We start from the raw sequence: 9,547 nt of genomic DNA, 5'->3' as shown, positions 1-9,547 counted from the left end.
CTGGGGACCTGTTCGTGGTGTGGTGCCCGCCATGCGCAGGCCTGGCTCCGGTGTCCGTCCTTGTCCCCAAGCCACCCCGCCAGCAGGGCCGCAGGGCACAGAGGAGCGACCTGCGCAGGCTGCCCTGGGAGGCCGGGGCTGGGATTGGGCCCATGTCAGCCAGGCTCTGCTGTGACCCAGCCAAGGGGCTCAGGGGAAAGGTCAGGTGGTCATGAAAGTAAGGGCATGGGACTGACCCCCTCCTCGCTTTGGAAAGCCTCAGGTCGAGCCGCGTGTCAGGAGGCTAGCTGGCCTCCGGCATCTCCAGGGAAGTGCCGCCCCATAGGCCCGCCTCCTGCCTGGATCGCTGGTGTTTCTGCGTGGGGTTCTGCGTGGGGTTCTGAGAGGTGGCGTCCGAGCGGAGGCTCTGCTTTATGCTCGGTTTTCACACGTTCTGTTCCAGGATGTGGTGGGCAAACCTCCCCCATGGCGGGCAGCGTGCCTTCACCTGCACGGTCTCTAGAGAGGTCAGGCCACGCGGGGCCTCTGTCGGGTTCCGCGTGTTCTGTCGATTTGTCTGTCCCTCCACCCGACACTGCCCTGCCCGCTGTTAGTGAGTCTCAACACAGAACACGCTTCCTCCCGCTGACTCGTCACCCCGGTGTTCAGCTCTCGCACGTGGCCTTCCCGTGGATTTGAGAGCGAGCGTGGGCACATCCCACGGAGGCGCCGGCATTGCTATGTTCCTGACCTCCCGTCCGCACGCGCTCTGCTCATGCAGACGCCGCCCTGGCCCGGGTGCCATACTGAGGGCTGAGCTGCGCTTGGAAGATCTCAGTGGCCCGGCATCTTACGCTCGGTTTTCACACGTTCAGGGTGTACGGAAGCACCATTGGTCTTCCTGATCATGGTCCGGTGGCTTCACTGAACTCACTGAGTTGTTCCAGGAATTGTTTTTTGTCATTATCTTGGGTTTTTCTGCTCAGAAAGTCTTGTGATTGGCAGATGAGTTGGGGCGTGGGGGTGGGGATGGGGTTGTGGAGGTCTGGACTCCCCACCCAACCTCCTGGTACGGGAACTACTGGGGAAGGGTGGGGTGCCAGGGGGCATGGCAGACGGCAGACCCCCCCCCCACCTTGTGGGGCTGCACGCCCCAGGAAGGAGCACCTGCTGGCTGTCCCTGCTGTTTAAAGGCTGGGCATCGATGCAGGCAGCACACCCTCCCCCCTCCTTGGGAGAGTTTACGGTTTGGGGGTACATCCTCAGCAGTACAGATGCTCGGTGGTGCCTGCCCACCCCTGCCTGGTCCCGAGCTCCGCCTGGACTTGCTCATTCACTATGCAGTAGCTGGGGGGGCACCTTGAGGAGGAGGCAGGATGCGGAGGACCAAGTGGCCGCCTCCTGCACACGCCTTCCCTTTGGGGAGGCCGTTTTCTGGGGGAGCGGCGCTCGCTGGCTTGGTGCCTCTGTAGCACTCACCACGCCCGGCAGGAGATGTGGCCCGGAATGTGCTGCTTCCACGCACAGGGCCACGGCTGCTGCTTTAGGAGCACGGGCCTCTCACCAGGGTCCCCAGGTGGGGCCAGTGCTTCCCCGCGGGCAGGTTTGCTCAGCACTGCCCTCTCCCAGAGTCCATCTGGCCTGTCTGCTAGAAACACAGGGGTCAGGGGTCAGGGGTCATTCTTGGTGTCTGCTGACATTGATGGGACTAATGCCGGTGGCCTCTGAATGTCTCCTGTGCAGGCCGTGCTGGGCGCGTGTCTAAAGGCTACTGTTACCGCCTGATACACAGGGATTTCTGGGACAACGCCATCCCTGACCACGTCATTCCAGAGATGTTGGTAATGCGCTGGGGTCAATTTCAGAGGTCACTTTCTATAGACAGTTTTTTTTTTAATTTATTGATTTTTTACAGAGAGGAAGGGAGAGAGATAGAGAGTTAGAAACATCGATGAGAGAGAAACATCGATCAGCTGCCTCCTGCACATCTCCCACTGGGATGTGCCTGCAACTCAGGTACATGCCCTTGACCGGAATCGAACCTGGGACCTTTCAGTCCGCAGGCCGACGCTCTATCCACTGAGCCAAACCGGTTTTGGCTCTATAGACAGTTTTACGGAACAGTCTAAGTCTGCAGTCACCAACTTTTCGGACCTCATGGACCACCAGTAGTCCGTGGGCCACCGGTTGGCGACCGCTGCTCTAAGTGATGTGACTTAGATTCTGTAAAACTCCCCGTCTGCTGGCTGTTGAGCGGGTGTCCGCGGGCTCCACCCTCCTCAGTGAGGCAGGCAGTGTGCTCTGCTCCCCCGTCCCCTCCTGCTCGCTCTCTTCCATTCTGTGTCTTTCCCCCATCCTCTCCCCTCTTCCCCTTCCTGGCCCGCCTCCCCCCAGGACCACATTGAATGCAAGCTTGTCCTCTTCAGCGTTGTCCCTTGGGCAGCACGATCTTGAAGGTGAAGCTACTGGACATGGGGGAGCCCAGGGCCCTGCTGGCCACGGCCCTGTCCCCGCCAAGCCTTGGCGACATCGAGCGCACCATCCTGCTGCTGAAGGAGGTAGGCCGCTCGCTCGGGGCACGGGCGGGGAGCGGGCTTCATGCTGCGGCTTTAAGGCATTTTGTCATGAATGACCAGCATTTGCTTAAAAAAGCCCGGGTAGTGACGAAGCGCTGACTTCGATCCCAACAAGGCTTGTCTTGCACAACCGCATCGCTTCCCCTCCCGCCCCTGGCGCCCACTCGCCTCCCAGGGCCGAGGAGCTCTGAGGTGAGGAGCGCTGACCATCGAGCGGTTCTCACCTCTGTCTTCATGTAACACGCCAGGTGGCGTGTCCATCCCCTGAGGGCTGTGCAGGTCGTGTCTGCAGGCTACGGCCTGCGCCCGGGTTTGTGGGACAGCCATCTGGTTTCCATGGCCTGCGCACCCCTCTGCCCCTGCCCCTCCATTCTAGCTGCCTCCCATGGCTGGGAGCTCCGACTCCACCCCCTCGGCTGTGCTCTGGACAATGCGCCCTGTCCCTGTTCCTTGTGGGGCTCCGCCCTCCAAGCGGAGGTGCCTCTGGTGTTTTGCCTTCATTTAAACCTGCTTGGGTTTCTGTGAAACACAGTCGCGTGAAGGCAGTCTGTTCTGCACGCAGGTCACATGCTCCGCTGGGAGTGGCCAGCGTGACGCGAGCGGGCAGTGCGCTAGTGCAGTGCAGCCGCTGCTGCGCTGTGAGTTAGGGGGCGTCTGTGGGGCTGGCCTGGGGTGGTCACCCTCTGGAGTCGCAGGTGTGCTCCAGTTCCCAGCCAGCTGTCAGTGCCCCTGTGCTCCCAGCTTCCACGGTGGGCAGGTTCCTTAGGGGCCTGGGTTCGCCGGACCCTCTTCACTTTGGGTCTCACCTGCTGCCATGAGGAAGCGTTGGGTTTCACCTCACGTTCACGCAGGTGGGCGCGCTGGCCGTCAGCGGGCAGAGGGAGGACGAGAACCCGCACGACGGCGAGCTGACCTTCCTGGGGCGAGTGCTGGCCCAGCTGCCGGTCAACGAGCAGCTCGGCAAGCTCATCGTGCTGGGCCACGTGTTCGGGTGCCTGGACGAGTGTCTCATCATAGGTGAGTGAGGGCGTGGGCCGCGCCGGCGCCGGGACCTCCCCTCTGACATCCTGTGCTTTCTCTTGCCAGCGGCAGCGCTGTCTCTGAAGAATTTTTTTGCGATGCCTTTTAGGCAGCACCTGGACGGGTACAGGTGGGTAACATTCCTATTGTGAACAGCTGCTTGGTCCTGCTGGTATCGATGACCTTGCGTGTTATTCGTTGTAGGAACAAGGTGTATTTCTCTGGCAATAGTAAGAGCGACTGCATCGCGCTGGTCGAGGCATTTAAAGTAAGTTCTCTGGCCAGGTTGGCGTGGCTCATTGGCAGAGCATTGACCTATGAACCAGGAGGTCACGGTTCAATTCCCAGTCAGGGCACATGCCCAGGTTGCCGGCTCAATCCCCAGTGTGGGGCGTGCAGGAGGCAGCCGATACATGATTCTCTCATCATTGATGTCTGTCTGTCTCTCCCCCCCCCCCTCACTCTGAAATCAATAAAAATACATAAAAAAATAAAATGTTGGAGGAAGTGGGTGGGGGTGGGAGTCCAATGTTATGAAGTTGTTTGAAGAATTAAACTTGTAAACTTTCTGTGGTCCAACTGTGTTGAAAATGAACGTGTAGAAAGCAATGTGAGTCGTCAGTGAAGCATTTTGAAACTTGGGTTCTTTCCTTTCAGACCTGGCAGTCCTGCAGGCAGAGAGGGGAGCTGCGGCACCCGAAGGTAGGCGCTCCCAGGGCGCTGGGCCCCGAGGCGTTGCGAGACGCGGAGCCTGAGCCTGAGCCTGAGCCTGAGCCAGGACACTGCACTCGCTCCGCTGGTGCGGTCCTGCCTGAGCAGTGGTGACCCTCGGAGTGTCTGGAGCCTCTCCCTGGGGTGCTCGGTGCTGGTGGGGATGCGCGTGGACCCGGCTCCACTCAGAACCCGAGGCCTGTCTTTGGCTGTTCTTAGGTAACGGGCTGAGAGGAACCCGGCCTGACGGTGCCCGCCCCTCCTGGCCAGGTTTGGCTCTGTAGGCAGGGTCAGGCCTGTAGGCAGGTGTGTGTGCTTCCATCTGCCGCTCAGCTGTGTCCGCCCGCTCACCCAGCTCCTGCTAGAGCAGCGGTTCTCAACCTGTGGGTCGCGACCCCTTTGGCGGTGGAACGACCCTTTCACAGGGGTCGCCTAAGACCATCCTCCATATCAGATATTTTCATGACGATTCATAACAGTAGCAACATTACAGCTATGAAGTAGCAACGAAAATAATTTTACGGTTGGGTCACAACATGAGGAACTGTATTTAAAGGGCCAGAAGGTTGAGAACCACTGTGCTAGAGTTTCAGCAGGTGGTTTCTCTGTTGCCTGGACTCTTGCTGGATGAGATGTGTGTTACAGGAGCCAGATTAGCTCCAATTTGCTGCAGTAATACGAGTATTGTGCTTTTATGTGTTTAAAGGATGAACTTGACTGGGGACGGCTAAATTACATTCAAATCAAGAGAATTAGAGAGGTAAGTGGTGGTCCCCAGGGCAGTAATGGGTATTCCAAGAGACACATCCTGTTCCAGCATGAGCAGGATTCATTTGTGCATGTTACATAGAAACGTGTTTATGTGAGATAAGGCTACACCTTACGTAACCTGCCGTTACTTACATGTCAACGTGTAACACACAGTACAGCTACATAGAGTTGTCCTTGTCCTGTCCTCTCAGAGATGGGGGCCCCTCTGTCTCATTCCGGGTGTTGGTCCCTGTGTCGTCTCTGTTTCTTGATTGGATTGTGTGCTGGGGCGGGGGGTTTGGGGCGGGGGGAGGTGTCCCCAAGGCCACCCTCAGGTTCAGCGATTGGCTAGAAAGACAGAGCTCAGACCAGCTGTTTGTTATGCGTGTGGCTGAGGGTTACTACAGCTACAGGGGCAGAATAGAGTCAGCGGAGGTCCAAGGCCTGGGGAGAAGCCAGCAGGGACCAGGCTCAAGGCCCCGTTGGCTCCCGGGAGTCATGGGCACGATTGGTTCTCCCCGCAGTGACGTGTTCACCAAGGCCAAGTCCTGCTGCCCTGGGTCTTATCGGGGCTGGGCTAGGTGGGCGTGGGTACCCGCGTGGCTGGTCTTAGCTACTTGGCAGCCCCTCCGAGGTCCCTGTGACTGCATGGCCCAGGGCCCTCCCTGCACAGAGGGCATGCGGCCTACAGCGCTGTGTCCAAGGCCTCAGCCAAACACGCTCACGAGGCGCATGGTCCAAGGGCTCCGGTCCGTGAGGAGCCGGCCTGTCTGGACGTGTGGGGCGTGGACACCGGGCCTGCTGAGTCCGGGCTGTGCCGCCCAGTGCACAGGCGCTTACCTGTTTGTTGTATTTTCAGAGAACTTACTCTTTTGTGTTTTTTGTTTTGTTAATTCTTGGTAGAGGGTATTTTTTTCCAATGTTTTTTAGAAAGAGTGGGAGTGAGGGAGGGAGAGTTGGGGAGGGTGGAGAGAGAGAGAGAGATCCATCCATGTGAGAGACACACCAATTGGTTGCCTCACACACACACCCCGATGACCAGGGCCAGGGATTGAACCTGCAACCCAGGTACATAGCCTTGACGGGGACACAGACCTGAGACCCTCGGTGGTCTGGCGAGGCTCTAACCACTTGGAGCACCAACAGCCAGGCTCGGAGGACGCACTCTCGGTTTGAATTCACTGCGTGGATTTTGGGGGAGGGGCATGGGGAGGGGGAGGGCTTTCATGGGTTAATTTTGCTTTCTTGTTAATTCAGCACCCATGTCTCTACTTACTGTTGTCTTCCCAGATGCGTGGTGAACTCCTTAGCACTGGGAGCGCCTGCGGCTGGGAGGGTGGTCCCAGTGGAGCTGCCCGCAGCGCTGGTCTCCCCTGACTCGCGATGCAGGGCTCTAGAAGAGTGCTGGGTTTCCAGGGCAAGGAGGTGGTTTAGAGCTTTTGTTCTGCTGCTGGCTTCTGAGTTTATTGCTTTTGGCCACGTGAGTGACTTGCTTAATTTGAAATTGATTTTTGATTAGAAAGGGTGCACGTGACTGCAGCCTCGAGGAAGGCGTTCAGGAAGCTGGAGACGCCCGTACTGTGTGCGCTGGGCGTGGCCTTCCTGCTGCCCAGGCTTCCCCCGCTCCCTGCGGCTCTGCCTGTCTGTCCTTTCAGTTGTGTCTCCAGTGTGTGGCTTGTGTGGTGGTTGCTCTCTGTGACTGATTGACGCAACTCGGGGGGAACTTCTTCATGATCAGCGCAGAGGCGCCTGGAGCTGTGTTCTCGTGAGGGTCGCTGTGCAGAGTGTGACTGCAGTGAGAGCTGTTCGGAGCGGCTGCTGGCCATGCAGCTTGTTTCAGTCACAAGGGCAGCCACCGTCATGCAGAGGTTTTGTGCTCAGATGACGTAAAGCAGAGGACCCGTCATGGCCATTTGCTCTTTTGAACCCTCCTGTCGATGGTGGTTGTGCGTTGGTGGTGGTTGCGCTGGTGTGCGTGTGGCGTGGGGATCACGAGGTGCAGGAAGTGAGTGTCCGGCATTTCCTGTCCGTGCGGTGCTGGGCATCCCTCGTTCCTGATTAGTCAGCTCTCAGGAGCCGCTGTGACAGCCGCGCCTCCCGGCGGACGGGTGCTCCCGGGCACTGCGGTGCCCCTGCTCTGCACACGCCGCCCCGAGACCGTGTTGCTTTCGCAGGTGGCGGAGCTGTACGAGGAGCTGAAGAGCAGGATCTCGCAGTTCAACATGAACGCGGGCTCCCGGCGGCCGGCCGTGGACCAGGAGTACACGCACAAGCAGCGGTTCATCCTGCAGGTGCGGGTGGCCCTCCCCTTCCCTTCACTGGGCCGCCGGCCGCTCTGTGCCAGGGTGTGGGCAGCACACTGCCGGCTGCCCCGGCCCGAGCCTGCGCTCAGCTTCTGAGAAAACAAACCGCTTCCAGCATCTCTCAGTGCCTGCCGCCCTCACACGGAATAGCCTTGCAGCTCTGAGGCCGCGGGCTGATGAGCGGGTGGGAAAGAACCTACCACGACTGCGGGAGGGATTTTCCGGAAGATGGCGGAGCCCTTGTGTGGGGCCCGGGGCGTCTGTGCGCTGGGAGTCAGCTGGGCGGCGCTGGAAGGGGGTGTGGTCACTGAGGGCCTCGCAGAGGGCTTTCCACGGGACCGGACCGGCAGGGCTGCTGTGGGAGCCCGGCCAGTCCTGAGGCCGAGGAGGCGTCTGCCTGCTCGCCCTCAAGCCCCCTCACCCCGTCCCTGTTCAGCTCCTGCCCTCTGACCCCGGTAAGAAGTGCTCTCGCTCCTAGGAGGCAGGTCGGCCTGGTGCACATCTGTTAGCCGTAGTGACCAGAATCGTGGCTTCCTGCTTGAGTAGGGGGTCTGGTTTTTATAAAACTCCCCTTACATTATCAGCGTTGCATCCTGGGAAGAGGGGACGCTGTAACCTGCTGCTGCATGGAAGTAAGTTTCTCCTCCAGGTGGTGTTGGCCGGTGCTTTCTATCCCAACTACTTCACCTTCGGGCAGCCCGACGAGGAGATGGCGGTGCGGGAGCTGGCCGGCAAAGACCCCAAGACGACCATCGTGGTAGGTGGGGGCAGTCCTTCCTGGGGAGAGCGGCCCTGGAGGCCCCCGGGGCTCCACCCCAGCACGGCTGGCAGGAGTCGGTCTGAGTCCTCAGGGGGTGTCCTCACACACGTGAGCCCCGCCGTCCTGCTCCCTTGCAGGCCTCACAGCCCTGAGATGTGTGTGCTCGGCTAGTGCCGACCCGGGGCCATCTGAAGGTGTGGGCGCTTCTCCGTGAGTTTAGGCACATTCCGTTCACCCTCGGCTCGTTTCACACACACAGAGAGGTTACTGGGTGGCCGCCGGCACTGCGGTCTGTGCCGCTCTTGCTTGAGGCCCTGCCGGTTTCTGAGCTAGAAGGCATGGCCGGAAGCAGCAGTGACCTCAGGGGTTTAGGTGACACTGACCGCCAGGCCAGCCCGTGAGGACACCTGCCGGCTGAGCCCTGTAGCTCAGGGTGACAGGTGGGAGCTGGGCTTCTGGACCTCGTGGTTCCACTGCTGCCTGCACCTAACGGTGCAGCCTGGTGTGTGGCGCGCAGCGGCTTTCCGCTCTTCTTGGTGACGTTGGCTGTCGCCCCTCAGAGGGATGACGTAGGCAGAAGTGGAGGATGTGTACGGAGCTGGTGCTCAGCACGGCGGCGAGCGCCTTGGAGGGATGCTCATCCCACAGGGCAGTCGCTAGCCATTGTGGGGCCAGGCCTCCTGAGGCTTCCCCACAGCCCTTCCCGTGGTTCCCTCACCTTGGTGCCAGGGGTGGGCGGCCTTCTGCCCCCACCGTGCCGGCGGAGCCCCAGCTGCCTTCCTGCTGTGCACAGCGTGAGCTCCGCGTCTCCTTGGCGCTGCCTGAAGGGGGGATGCGTCATCCGCCGCTCTTGGTGCTGTGCATGCTGAGTCCTAGGGGCACCCCCTAACTTGCCTCTGGACATCCCACGGGGCAGGGTGTGGGCTCAGACCTGCGCCGCATGGAGCGGGAGAGGGCCGTGGTACACGGGACCTGGTCGCAGCCAGAGCAGCGGGGACGCCCCCGAGCAACCATAACCTCCCTGTGGGCGTCCGGGCTGGTTTAGGCGAGAGTTGGCCTTTGTGTAACATACTTACCGCTAGATTTAGTTGCCGTTAAGTCACTAGTGTTGAGTGCCCCTGGCCGTGGAGTCTGCGTCGGGGCAGCGACAGGAGCAGGATGTGAGCCCTGCGTCAGGCTCCGGCCTGGCCGTGCTCTGAGGGGCCGTGTGCTTACAGCTGAAGCACACGCCGCCCTACGGCTTCCTCTACCACAAGCAGCTGCAGTCCCTCTTCCGGCAGTGCGGCCAGGTCAAGTCCATCGTGTTCGACGGCACCAAGTGAGTCGTGGGTTCCTATCACCACTGCAGTGATGGAGGGGCGTCAGTGGTCCCCATGGTTACAGTGCTGGCTGGCACCACGTGGCGTGGACGTGGGCCTTTGTATGGGTGGGAGGGAGAGGCACATGGT

At 60.2% G+C, this 9,547-nt stretch overlaps 1 protein-coding gene across 1 annotated transcript in view; it reads left to right on the top strand.

Moving 5' to 3' along the window:
- The window catches only part of TDRD9 (tudor domain containing 9), a 46,049-nt gene that overhangs the window by 22,428 nt on the left and 14,074 nt on the right, over positions 1–9,547 (top strand). Inside the window, exons 14-23 of the mRNA XM_015565394.1 lie at positions 1,723–1,820; positions 2,406–2,537; positions 3,407–3,572; positions 3,642–3,705; positions 3,780–3,843; positions 4,233–4,277; positions 4,993–5,046; positions 7,211–7,327; positions 7,989–8,096; positions 9,317–9,417. Coding sequence (XP_015420880.1) covers positions 1,723–1,820; positions 2,406–2,537; positions 3,407–3,572; positions 3,642–3,705; positions 3,780–3,843; positions 4,233–4,277; positions 4,993–5,046; positions 7,211–7,327; positions 7,989–8,096; positions 9,317–9,417 — 949 coding nt within the window. The remainder of the gene's footprint in view (positions 1–1,722; positions 1,821–2,405; positions 2,538–3,406; positions 3,573–3,641; positions 3,706–3,779; positions 3,844–4,232; positions 4,278–4,992; positions 5,047–7,210; positions 7,328–7,988; positions 8,097–9,316; positions 9,418–9,547) is intronic.

The sequence above is a fragment of the Myotis davidii genome, unplaced genomic scaffold (genome assembly GCF_000327345.1).
Source record: "Myotis davidii unplaced genomic scaffold, ASM32734v1 scaffold480, whole genome shotgun sequence".
NCBI lineage: Eukaryota > Metazoa > Chordata > Mammalia > Chiroptera > Vespertilionidae > Myotis > Myotis davidii.
Note: the sequence above shows the minus strand (reverse complement) of the source record. Positions and strands in the feature narration are given on the sequence as shown.